The sequence below is a fragment of the Schistocerca americana genome, chromosome 1 (assembly GCF_021461395.2).
Source record: "Schistocerca americana isolate TAMUIC-IGC-003095 chromosome 1, iqSchAmer2.1, whole genome shotgun sequence".
NCBI lineage: Eukaryota > Metazoa > Arthropoda > Insecta > Orthoptera > Acrididae > Schistocerca > Schistocerca americana.
The window spans coordinates 577,075,768-577,089,968 of record NC_060119.1 but is presented as its reverse complement, the minus strand read 5'-3'; the positions used below and the strand labels follow the sequence as shown (position 1 = coordinate 577,089,968).

General features: G+C 41.4%; 1 protein-coding gene across 1 annotated transcript in view; it reads left to right on the top strand.

The window, feature by feature from the left end:
• Positions 1–1,491: 1,491 nt before the first annotated feature.
• LOC124625120 (zwei Ig domain protein zig-8-like) overlaps positions 1,492–14,201 on the top strand; it is a 144,066-nt gene continuing 131,356 nt past the window's right edge. The window contains exon 1 of the mRNA XM_047149149.1: positions 1,492–2,068. Within this exon, the coding sequence (XP_047005105.1) occupies positions 1,993–2,068 (76 nt within the window). The 5' untranslated portion in view covers positions 1,492–1,992. The remainder of the gene's footprint in view (positions 2,069–14,201) is intronic.

Genomic DNA, 14,201 nt, shown 5'->3' with positions numbered 1-14,201 from the left:
TCATATTCGTGTTAGTATTTTGCAGCCGCGACTTATTAAACTGATATTTCGGTAATTTTCACAGCTGTCGATACCTGCTTTCTTTGGGATTGGAATTATTATATTATTCTTGAAATCTGAGGATATTTCGCCTGTCTCTTACATCTTGCTAACCAGATGGTAGAGTTCTGTCATAGCTGGCTCTCCCAAGGCTGTCAGTAGTTCTAATGGAATGTTGTCTACTCCCGGGGCCTTGTTTCGACTCAGGTCTTTCGGTGCTCTGTCAAACTCTTCACGCAATATCGTATCTCTCGTCCTCTCCTATTTCCATAATATTGCCTTCAAGTACATCGCCCTTGTATAGACCCTCTATATACCCCTTCCACCATTCTGCTTTCCCTTCTTTGCTTAGAATTGGCTTTCCATCTGAGCTCTTGATAATCATACAAGTGGTTCTTTTTTCTCCAAAGGTCTCTTGACTGTAGGCAATATCTATCCTGCCCCTAGTGATATATGCTTCTACATCTTTACATTTGTCCTGTCTGCATCCTTACTTAGCCATTTTGCACATCCTGTCGATCTCTTTTTAGAAACGTTTCTATTCCTTTTCGCCTGCTTCATGTACTGAATTATATTTTCTCGTTTCATCAGTTACATTCAATATCTCTTCTGTTACCCAAGGATTTCTACTTGTCCTCAACTTTTTACCTACGAGATCCTCTGCTGCCTTTACTGTTTCATCTCTCAAAGCTAACCACTCTTCTTCTACAGTATTTCTTTTCCCCGTTCTTGACAATAAATCCCACAAACTGGCATCCAGCACGTCTGCAACAAAATGAATTCACGTTTGCATGCTTTCATTTTACAATCTTGCTGTTACACCGGTTATCAATGTTCCAGTATTTCACATTTCGAAAGGCTTATGTATAATTTACATTACCATATGGTCTTCCAGTGTTAATCACTTAAATATGTTACCTAGACAAACGTATTCCCGAAGTTTCATTACGCTAAAGTAATTATTTTTTTGGGGTTGTGATTTTTTCCCTCGTAGTATGTGGATGCATCTAATAGGATATACCCTTCTAGTGCAGGATAGTCCATTAGAAAATAAATATTTTTTGTGCTCTGTGCATAAGCTAACATTCATCCCAAGTTTCTATATTCTTTCTCCCTGAGTCACCCTGAATGTCTGCATCGCCTGTACATATTACTTGTCATACGCCGTGAGCTATGTACTGTAAATTTCGGTGGATACATCGACATGCACCATACTGAAACCATGTTGAGCCTTGATCACTTTCAGGCAAGACGGAAATGCATCGGAAGCCTTACGGTAAACGGAAGCCGCAACACTTGCCTAGTGCGCGCTCTAAAAGGGCCGCCCGGCCGTCCAGCTGAAGGCTCTTGTCGCGGAGGGGGGCGGCAGTTGCGCGCATGCGCACTGATGCCTGCGGCCCCGAGTAGAGAGATCCGGCCGGCTAGGTCCGCAGCGGTGTGTCAGTCGCCGGCGGTAAACGCTGACAGCGAGGGCGTCCCGTCTGCTGCCTCTCTGTGCCTGGCGAGGACACAAGGACACAGACTGGGACCGATGCAAGATGCTGCGTGGCAAGGCGTGATTTCGCAGACCTGACAACCACGTGTTTCGATAGAGGCAGCAGGGACACTCAAAAACACTTGATTAGCATAATAATACAAGGCACAGAATACGCCTTTTTCCATGCGCCCATTAGAATGTGAATCGCTGGCACAGCGATTATCATATCATTAGAGTCAGTAAGTGAGACAAATCTGTATCACTGAAGTAAGCGAGGGACAGGAATGTGAACAGTTACACGTGAATGAATGGGAGGTCGCCTTAATGATTGTTGAAATAATGTGTTGAACGTGTGATGAATTGGGAAAGCACATGAACTCTCGGCGAGCGTTGACGAACGAAAACATAATTTTTCGTGTACATCTTGTGGATATCCTGTCGCCACAACACAGCGGGGTGATGTGGCACAAGACGTGATGTTTCGCGGTCTGAGAGCGGAACACAGAGCGCCTCTGCAGCTCATGACGTTGCTCCTGGTCATCTCGCAGTCGGGTGAGTAGTGCAGTGCAGTCTGGAAGGGAAATTCTCTGTGCGTCTGCAGTTCTAACGCATTTTCGTAATATGTCGTCATGTCACGGAGAACCGAAATTATATCAGTGACGCATGTATTAATCTCTAAAAAAAACTAGGGACTCTGTATATTCGGCTATAATACACATTTAATGACAATAACACATCGGAAGCTTAGTGCATATTCTTGTTATCGCCGGATATAAATTCTAGGATGTAATAGTATAAGGTTGCGTAGCACACGATCTTAATTTTCATTGTTAAGTTTCTTTTCCTTGACTGCATTTTATACAAGGATAATCGGTACAATTGATCACGACTTCATCTTCAGATATACAGCAGACAGAAAAAAAACATTGTACTAACGACATACAACATTTGCTGTGTATTAAAATTAACAGACAATATAGTCAAAATCTCGTTACAGTGAGAACTCGTCAAAAGTAGTACAAGCACGTACTGTTGCATTAAAACTGCTGTACTGTCTGCGATGCTCCTTTTTAAGACAGAAGCACTAAAAAAATAGTCGTTCTGATATAACTTTAAAACCTGTAAAATGTATTGCTGCAGGATGTCATTTATTGTGATTGGAATCAAGGTTGCACTAAAAACTATTCTAAAAATAATGCCTTTATCGGCCTTTTGAAAACCGAAAGTTTCTGAGTTTAGCCCCAGCGTAAATAGAAAAAGCTCTTTTTCTTGTTCTATTACTTACCGATACGCTTTGATATGTTAGTGTTCTCAGTCTATACAAAGACTTTTTGCTTTTTACTCCACATCTACAGGAAAGCGGGTGATGCGCCAAATGAAACGTGTCCTCAGTTGAGGCTTATTTTCATAGAATATTTAAACCATACAAAACCGAGAGACCGCAAGTACTTTGCCCCCAATATCTCACATTCGTCTCAGGAAACGTCTTTATTTTTGCTGTTCGTTTATCATTACAAATTAAGAAAAACGTGTAATCAGACAAATCTGTCAGTGAACAACATTCACAGCATACACAATTTTACAACTTCTAAGTTACATTTACATGAAATAAGATACATACCGGTCAGGTTTCCCTCGGATTCAATAATTCTCTTCAAAGAAATGCTCCCTCCCAAAGTCTGCTGCCATATTCCAACCGATTCTTGGCCAAATCGAAATTTTACTTCGTCTTTAATATCCTCGACCACGATGGGATGTTAAGCCTTAACTTTTGCGTTTTCTAGAAAAATAAAATAAAATGTGACCTGCTTATCGAAATGTACATGGTCAAGTATACGTATGCTTATAATACTGTATAGTACATCGATAGAACATCAAATTACCTACATATAAGACAGAAGAAAAAGTTTTTCTCTGATTTGTAAGAAATTTTAGACTCTGATGAACGTCTGTAGCTATTTTGGCACTATCAATTCACTTCACACATGGTGTTGCTGATACAATCAACGGATTGTTACTTATAAAGGCAGGAGGAAGAAGTTCGTCTTCGGACTAGTAAGCTTGCAGATGACGGAGAAATGGTTACCGGTACTTAGTCCTGGCATTTGCTTTTCGGTTATGTACGTAAAAAAATTGTAAAAATAACTGTGTCCGACGACTGAATGAGGAAACTTTTGAACTCATTTAGCATGGAAACCGTATTTGCTGATGCAGACCCCAGATTTGTTGGGACTATGGGGCACGTAAATGATTCCCACCATCCCGTTCACATGAGGACCATGGTTTTGCCGTTGTTTCAATGGGGTAGATGTTACATCGCAGAACAGATGGTTAATCAACTTCATCATACCTTTGGCATATTTCAATTATCAATGCATTCATGCAAAAACAAACATCAGTACTTGTAAAATTTTTGATTAAGTATCACGGTTTCCGTATGTCTTCAGTTCACTTCCACGTGGAATTGGCTATGTGGCAGGATAAGAAACAGCAGCGCAAAGGCGTTCGTTTTGCAAGAAAAGATGTTGATTAAGCTCGATGTAACGCGGCTGTTCAGCAGTAGTCAAGTCCAGTAACGACTTTTAGCCATGTGGATCTGTGAATCAATGTTACGGAGAACGGCTGGGGTGGGAGAGGGGACTGTGTTGGGCGGCGGGTGGTAAGCGGGGCGGGGAACGGGGGAGCAGCAGAATTCACCACAACACAGCTTCTAGGCGACAAGACATAGCCAGTGCTATTACCGGTGGCTTAGTTTCTTGATTGCATAAAAATGGAAACACCAATTGATTGTGACAGATGGCGACACGGAATAGAAAACACGCATCTTCCTACAAACTTTCAGTACGTGTGGCGGATTCCGATTATATTACTGCTTTAATAAGAACAAAGCAGTAAAAGACTACTTTGAGTTCCCCCACATCTACCGAATGAATAAGCGATGTCTTTCTGTTCTTCTGGGGATTATTGTATTTCATAACATGCCACACGGGAAGCTCAGTCATCAGATGAACTACTGTCGTCCTTGAAACAATGTTCTTAATTGCAGATGATATGTAAAAAAAAAATCGGTAACTGCCTGTAATTTGTGCTGTGGTCCTCACAGTTCATAAATACTCCGTCGTAACCCACTATTGGTTACGCGCGACCGAACAATGGTGCCGGCTACTCATTGCGGAACAACAGTACTTTCATTTGGATGAACGTAAAGCTAAATAAGGGCTACATCATATGAACGAATGTTCGTACTTCTTACGGGAAGTTACCTTTCTTTTTTTTTTAACTCTTCTCTGAACGTTGATGATTCGTACCCCAATCAGTTAGCTAACCGGGTTCTTAGTGGTGGAAAAAGAGAACTGACGAAGTCACTAACTGGATTTCACTAGCATTGCAATCCGTCTGAACAATTTTAGCGAGTCTTCACGATATGCCTTAATACTGACTGGGTGTTGTGTGATGTCCTTAGGTTAGTTAGGTTTAAGTAGTTCTATGTCCTAGGGGACTGATGACCATAGATGTTAAGTCCCATAGTTCTCAGAGCCATTTGAACCTTAATACTGATACCTTTTGCGTGTGGCGCTATATAAACCTTCAATGATAAACGTCCAGCGAAATCTAAAAGCCAGCACCATACAGTTATGCCTCCCCTGCCACGTCATCTTCTGAACGCTAGCCGAGACTCAGCGTCTATATCAACACAAATATTTATGTTTGGCAAATCGCTAGAGGCTGTGTGACAGAACATAGCTTCCATTGTAAAAATAACTTTCTCTCAACGAGGGTTGTCATCGAGGAGTGACTCTTATTTTCTCGTGATGGTTTCAATAACATTTAAGATTTAATCGCTCGCACCCACACGTTAGTCATCCTTAGACACACACAGTGTGAATGGATGTATTGTCTCGATTTGACAAAGAATATATGCAGCTGTGTGTTGTTCGCGTATGGAGATATGAACCAAGCTGTGTGATTGAATCCGGGTGCACGGTAAAATATTGTGACTATGTTAATAACAGAATACAAGAACATATCTTCCATTTCGTTACATATTACTATTCCTCCTGGTTCCATACACCAAAAGCTCATGGGAAGAAAGACTTCCTGCTCACTACTTTTATTACTTTAATATTAGTTTCATGATCATGTAATCAATATCTAGAAAGTAGAAGAATATTTTTAAATGTCGTCCTAAAATGCGGCTTTTGGAATTTGAAAAGAACTTCTCTCGAGATACGAATATGTCGTTTTCAAACTGCTGTCAGTTTCGAGTTTTGCCTTTTACTTACACTCAGGAACCTGTAAAATTAGCCTGACACCATATTGTGAACTGAGCAGTTGTTTTCTCCCTGATATTAGTACCATACAATTGAGGAACAATCGTTTACACTGCGAAGCAGTTTTTAAAATGTATTATTCATTTCACGACTCAAGCCTACTGACTTTAGCTTGAGAAAATCGAATATGACAAAGAAGTTTTATTGTCTTCCGTTCCCGACTTGTATACGGAATCGGCAGTCAAATAAAAACGATAAGGATGGAAGAAAAGTAAGTGAACTATTTATTATTTCATAATACATTTATCCTATTGTGAGACAAGAAGGTCAATGCCTTCACGTAAAAACATCTGCGGAACCGTGATTGTACCCCGTGGTGCACCTATCTCTTCGTACGAAGCAAATCGACGGCCAGGAATGTTTTTCTTCAGGAGCTGCGACATGGTCGCGAATTGAACAGTGACCTGAAAATAGAATAAATTTCTTTTGCTTCACATCTATGGTCACAAATTTTTATGTCCTCATACAACCGGCTTCTTTCTATAATGGCCATCTTCAGATTTGTATATTAGGACATGTTTTTATAAAACAGGTCTGCAGATGGTCATTATAGACCGAAATCGGTACTCTGACGACATAAAAATTTGTGACAATACATATGAAGTAAAGGAAATCTTTCTTCAGGAATATTTGCTTGACATCGTTCAAGTAAGGGGGTGATGTAGAGTTATATGAAATACATAAATAAATTTTCATCAGCCAAGTTCGCTAATTACAGTTCTATTTTTGATGCCCGGTTTCAGCAAATATAAGTTGCCATCATCGGCTTTTATTCAAATACACCTATCATATGTGTGTAGTCGTAACACACCATTCCAGGAACATGAAGTAAGTGATACATGGGCATGTCAATAATAAAACAAGGTTTATGTAAGATGTCAAGTGGTGAAGAAAAACATATTTTTCTTCACATCTTTTGAGTCAATGAAAGACACGACATTTTTCCCACTGGGGTTACGATTCCTTGCTGACCAGTCGTCTTGAATGTAATTTGATTTCCTAACCATTTATATCACACACATAACAAACAGCAGTATTTAGTTACATTCCTTAAAGCAGAGCGATGCCTGTTGGCTCACCAGACATTGGATGTTTTTGCATTAAGCCACAGATTCGTACGCCAGCTTGAAAGTACTGTATACAGGCGACCAGCAGAGGCTTCATAGTGTACCATTATGATCTTCCCGACTAGAACATGGAATGAAGACGTGGTATTACAAAGTTTAGGAAATCCGTTAATAACGTGAAATAAATTTCGTGTGACGTCCCCCACTGCAGTTATTTTAAGCTGACCGAATAAACCCGTGAGGAATACTGCAGCACTTCTGTGATTTTGTCCTATAATTTACCTGAAACCACGTTGGTTAAGATCCCACGCTCAACAATGATACAGAAGATCCGGTCGATGACGATGATAATGATGACGATAGAATTATTTGGGTGCGCCACATCGAGACCTTTAGCGCGAAGCATTTGTTCGTGAATTACCGATCTTTATAGTGCTTTATATAAATGCTTCTGGCACTTTCCTCTTCCACTAGAGATTTATGCGATCGGTCCACCTTAAATTGTTCCGGAGGGAAACTGGTATGTAGTTTAAGTTCTGACTTCCAGTAACTAGTGGCTGATCGCGTAATAATGTGGCAGCGAATCTTTTGTCTGGATATCTGTCTCGTGAAAGAAAGCCGATCATTCTTCATTTCTTCCATGATGTTTCGGTCCGCTTACAGCGAATAGTGAGATAAAATTCGGAAAGGTTTTCCAGAGATCGCTATATGTCACATACTTTGTTGACTACTTAAATTATTTAGTGAAGCAACATGTTTCGAAGCATAAACATGATTTTCAGGCTAAAATGGCAGTACAAAAATGTTTCCCAAAAGCACACACCGGTATTACAGTTATGTTAAGAAAGTTAAGTATTCAACACATTTTGTGGCTAGTGATAGTCTCTAAAGAAACTTTCCACATGTTTGAAAGAATCACGTTGATGAACAACCATTATAGCTCTTCAAATGAGATAAAATTTGTATTATTTCTGTGATATGCACCGAAATTTGAAAACAAAAATTTGTTAAATGTCGGCCTACAGTCTTACGATAAAGCACAAATTACTCGTCTCCGAAACACTTTCTGAGGTACACGTCTCCTTCAGTGTAGAACATACGTTTCTGATAATGAAGTGATACCTGTTGTCCCTATAGGGCCGCGCGGCATTAGCCGAGCGGCCTGGGGCGATGCAGTCATGGACTGTGCGGCTGGTCCCGGCGGAGGTTCGAATCCGCCCTTGGGCTTGGGTGTGTGTGCTTGTCCTTAGGATAATTTAGGTTAATTACTGTGTAAGCTTAGGGACTGATGACCATAGCAGTTAAGTCCCATAAGATTTCACACACATTTGATCAAATTTGTCCCTATAGGAGAGTGATACATTGTCAACATCTATAAGTTTTACGTGATAGGTCTTCCTCATACAGCCCGCATCTCGTGGTCGTGCGGTAGCGTTCTCGCTTCCCACGCCCGGGTTCGCGGGTTCGAATCCCGGCGGGGTCAGGGAGTTTCTCTGCCTCGTGATGGCTGGGTGTTGTGTGATGTCTTTAGGTTAGTTAGGTTTAAGTAGTTCTAAGTTCTAGGGGAATGATGACCATAGATGTTAAGTCCCATAGTGCTCAGAGCCATTTTTTTCTTCCTCATACAGCCTGCATCAATTTCGAGATGCTTGCGATAGCAACAAAAAGTCATATATGTCACACGTATTGTCGGGAGTAACAATGCGTTTGAGATATGACCACATCCGTCTTGCTTCATTAAAACGGAACATTTTGTCTTATTGGCTGGTTGCAGATGCAACCAATATGTTACTTAAAAAACGCTGTTTGATATACTGGTAGAAAGGCATAAACGGACTGCATTCTTTCGTAAACTGAGTTTGTAGTTTTATGATGTTTCTATCTCCACTGTTAAGACTCCTGTGAGGTAACTGAAAGGGATGCGAAGCTGCGTGGTTCTCACAAAGCAGTGCTAAGAACCATAAGTGTTGCTTCATTCAGTACTGCAACTCTTATTCAGACTTCCATTATCACCAATGAAAATGTTTCGGGCTTAAAAAAGGCTTATTCCCACTTTCACCTGCTGAATTCAAACATCATCGTTAAAGTGATGGAGTAGCTCTTGATTTGGAGATACTATGACATGACATGTATTCCAATTAAAGACAATTTTGGGGTGGTATTGTTTCTGCAGTTGTCACGTCTGTGTAATGATAGGATACAAGGTTCTCCAGCTGTTTGTGTGTTATAAATTTGTTACTCTTGCTCTGACCGTAAGCTTCTTATTAGTTTTGTTGTAATCAGTGCAGAATGACTGGTTTTCGAGTGCATTGGAAGTGTAAAATTTGCTAAAGCAGTATTCCAGGAAAACGCGTAAAATCGATTAATATCTTATGTTACAATAGTGTTGAAATAACTTTTCCGTCACTAAAACACAATATGACGTATCTTATGAAGGTAGAGAACCAGAGCAAGTAATGGTCTTCCAATGTGAGCTGTAAGCCTTGTTCGTTGATACCAAGACAATGGAAGAAAAAATAAAATTAATGAACTGTGGCTTTTGCTGTTCTTGTGGATTGGCGGGCCTCTACAAACCATTCATCTGTTTGCTGTTCCTGCTTCACTCTACCTATAGAGACAAGACCGTAAATCGAAAACACACGTACAGTTAAATACCTGAATATTTCATGTGCTACTGTTCCACTGCCAGACATTTTATTGTTTCTTACTCCAAAATAGAGGGTTTGAAGTAAAAAATGAAAATACTGTGTAAGAAAAAGAATGCAACAAGCCTTTCAGTCCCGCGAGTCTGATTTTGACGAAAGCGTTGATAAACCGCAAAGACCGATTGAAGCGAGATTGTGTGATCGTTCGAGACCTTGATTTGTCGGAGGAGATAGAACATCTAGGGTCAACGCTACAGCAATAGGTTCTTCGTCAACGTATTGTCAGTATTTCACATTAAAAATATTGTTATAAGGATCTTATTCTCCCCACCCCCTCTCTTTTCTTTAAAAACAAATCAAAGAGAACTGCCCATTTGTTTGCAGTGACGTCAAATATTGAATTTTAATTATTTTTGAACTGATTAGATGCCAGTAATAGACTCCTCCCAGGCAAGTTCGAAAATACCTTTGATAATTATATACCTTCAGTAATTACAGAACAAGTCACCAGCGAAGATAGCCGAGAGCGCTAATGCGCTGCTTCACTGACTCGAGTAGGCGCGCCGGTCCCGGATTGAATCCGCCGGCGGATTAACGACGAGAGCCGGTATGCTGGCCAGCCTGGATGTGGTTTTTAAGCGGTTTTCCACATCCCATTAGGTGAATACTGGGCTGGTTCCCACGTCCCTCCTCAGTTACACGACTCACAGGCATTTGAAAACGTTCGCACTGTTTCATGACTTACACTAGACGCAGACAGCTGGAGTAAACTACTTCCGTCCTGGGAGGTTTGGGGTGGCGTCAGGAAGAGCATCCAGCCACAGTCTGCAACTAACACTGCCAAATTGGCAATAACACGGCCGACCCCGCGTTGGAGCTTGACAAAGGCCCCAAGAAAGAAAAGTAATTATAAAACAACTACGGAAAATGTCGTTGAAAACCGCCTAATGCCAAACGTCCTTATTCTGTTTGTGTGGACCATGCACTTCACAGGATGAAGACATGCCAAAACGTCTACTCGACTCAAATGTGGTGAACATACACACAGAGGTGACAAGTCATGGGATACCTCCTAAATATAGAGTCGGATCTCCTTTTGCCCGGCATAGTGCGGGAGCTCGACGTGGCGTGGACTCGATAAGATGTTGGAAGTCCCAAGCAGAAAGTCTGAGCCATGCTGCCTCTTTAGCCGTGCACAACTACGCAAGTGTTGCTGGTGCAGGATCTTGTGCACCAACTGAGCTCTGGATTATGTCCCAAAGATGATCGAAGGGATTCATGTCGTGTGATTGGGTGGCCAGATCATTCATTCGCATTGTCCGGAATATTCTGACATGGCGCATTGTCATCCATACGAATTCCGTCGTCGTTTGGAGACATGAAGTCCATGGATGAAAATGGTCTCCAAGTAGCTGAACATACAGATTTCAAGTCAATGATTGAGTCAATTGGACCAGAGGACCCAGTCCATTCCATGGTAATGCAGCACACACCTTCCACAATGCCTTGGGAGGATGGCTTCGTGAGGTCTGCATCAAATTCGAACGCTACCGTCAGCTCACTGCAGGCGATGCCGCGCTATTGGCAAAGCCACGCGCGTTGGTTGCCGCATATCCCAATAACGTCAGATGTCACTGTACTGTCCTAACGGATATGATCGTCGTAAGCTCCACACTGATTTCTGCGGTTATTTCACGCAGTATCGTTTGTTTGTTGGTACTGACAACTCTACGCAGACTCCACTGCACTCGGTCGTAACTGAAGGCCATCAGCCACTGCGTTGTCCGTGGTGAGAGGTAATTCCGGAAATCTGATATTCTCGGCACACTCTTGATACTGTGCGTCTCGGATTACGGGGTTTCCCCAAAGCTTTCCGGAATGAATTGACCCATGTGTCAAGCTCGAACTAGAATTCCACGTTCAGAGTCTGTTGATACCCGTCGGAAACCTCTTCAGAGTAGTCATTTGAGTACAGATGACAGCCCCGCCAATGCGTTGTGAATACCTTGTGTATGTAATAATTCTTCCATCCTTACATATGTATATCGCTATCCCACGGCTTTTGTCAACTCAGCGTACTATTAATACTTTGTTCCCCAGTTTCACTGCTTGGAATTAGGAAATATGATTACAAATGATATATTTGTATCACCTCAATCTGCTCTAGCAGTTTTCTTGATTATGCCTTTTCTGATATTATTTTTTGTGTTGTTATTAGTTTCAGCAACTTTCAGACATTGATTCATGTTATGTCTTCTATTGGTTACGAAAGTTTCCAAATTTTGCTGTTCTAGGCAATACAGTGAAATCACGTTCTTGCACAATAAAAACTTATGCACGTTCTACATTTCACTTTTTCACCCGTACATTGATACAGACAGAAACAGTAGTAGATAATGGTGTATGTTACAGTATATGAAGGTATGCTGCAAATTGAATCTGGACTCGCATTTGGGAGGACGACGGTTCAGACGCCCGTCAGGTTCGCAGTGACTTCGTTAAATGTCACCAGGGAGATGCCGGAATGGTTCCTTTGACAAGAGCGCGGCCTATCTCCGTCCCCCATCCTCTCATATTCCGGGCTTCTGCTCCCTCTCTAACGACCTCGTTGTCGACTTCCACTTGGAATCGTCATTGTGTGTATCGGTCCGTAGTACAGAAAGACGGAATAACACATTAAAACTGGAATAAAATGTAATTTTCACCCTGTATCATTATTCGTAAACACTTTCATCTGGTAAACAGCCTCCTCTGCACAGCTCCTGGGCGGCTTGGTAACAGGTTCCCGTAAAATGACCTACTCTGTGGACGTAGGCATGTCATTAACGAGCGTACTTCTTCGACCTTCACTGCAGATAAGAGTATAGGTATTGTGTAAATGGCCTGCAAGGCATGATTCATCGGTTGTTTTTCTCTTCCTGTTCGATTTAATACCTTTAACGACTTTTGTGAACTGAAAGAAAGTTTATAGTATACGTTCCCAGGTGAATGACGTCTGTATAGCAAACATTTTAACTGTAGGCAAAGAATTGACGCCCCCTTCTTGTTTTCCTTGAGCGTGACGACAACCAAAAAATTCAGTTACATTGCACTTATCGGTGATTTCCTAGGCACTAATGTGATCACGAGAACTATGTCCTCAAGTGTACCAATTTCTGCATTCGTATGGTTCTTTGTTTTTTCGAGAACTGTATGAGTGGAGTCGGCTTCCACGTGAGTGTATGTTCAAGGAATTTCTGACTAATAACTTCCAACTTACTACTACAGTGTTTTCCTCGTGAAATACACAGACAAGCCAAGCGATGTCCCACGAAGGAATTATTCGAATGGGACGAAAATCGGTAGATGTTATGTACCTTTACAGACAGACATATGATTGCAAGTTCAGAAAAAAATGGATAATTTATTCAACATAAAGAGCTTTACAAATTGGGCAGGTCAACAACGCGTTGGTTCACTTCTATTACTTATGCACACAGTTATTCCGCTTAGCATTGTTTGATAGAATTGTTGGATATCCTCTTGCAGGATATCGTGCCAGTCTCTATCCAATTGGAGCATTAGATCGTCAAGATCCCGAGTTCGTTGGAGGGCACTGTCCATAACGTTTCAAAGCTTTCCGAACGAGCTCTGATTTTCCTTATTTTAACATGGTGATAATTTGTCTTTATGAAGCTCGGTGTCAAATATTTTCGCAATCGGAGCAGGAAGTTGATGACTGGAATTTCGTGAGAAGATTCCGTCGCAACGAAAAACGCCTTTGTTGTAAATCCATCCACCCCAAATCCTGCATCAATTCAATGACACTCTCTCCCCTATTCAGCGATAATACAAAACGTGCTACCCTTCTTTGAACTTTTTGATGTATTCCGTCAATCCTACCTGGTAAGGATGCCACACCACGCAGCAGTGTTCTGAAAGAGGACGGACAAACGTAGTGTCTCCTTAGTAGGTCCGTCACATTTTCTAAGTTTATTAAACGCAGTCTTTGGTTAGCCTTCCCCACAATATTCTCTATATATTCCTTCCAATTTAAGTTGTTCCTAACTGCAATTCCTAGGTATTTAGTTGAATTTGCGGCGTTTAGATTTGACTGATTTATCATGTAATCGAAGTTTAACGAATTTCCTTTAGCATTCATGGGAATAACCTGTCACTTTTCGTTATTTAGGGTCAATCGCCAATTTTCGCACCATACAGATAGCTTTTCTAAATCGTTTTGCAATTTACCGCGCGGGGTTAGTCGAGCGGTCTAGGGCGCTGCACTCATGGAGTGTGCGGCTGGTCCGGGCGGAGGTTCGAGTCCTCCCTCGGGCATGGGTGCGTGTGTTTGTCCTTAGGATAATTTAGGTTAAGTAGCGTGTAAGCTTAGGGACTGATGACCTTAGCAGTTAAGTCCCATCAGATTTCACACACATTTGAACATTTTTGGTTTTGCAATTTGTTTTGATATTCTAATGACTTTATTAGTCGATAAACGACAGCGTCATTCGCAAACAAACGGCTGCTCAGGTAGTCTCGCAAATGTTTTATATAAATAAGGAACAGTAAAGGATCTGTAACACTACCTTGGGGAACGCCAGAAATCACTTCTGTTTTACTCGATGACTTTGCGTCAATTACTATGGACTCTGACATCTCC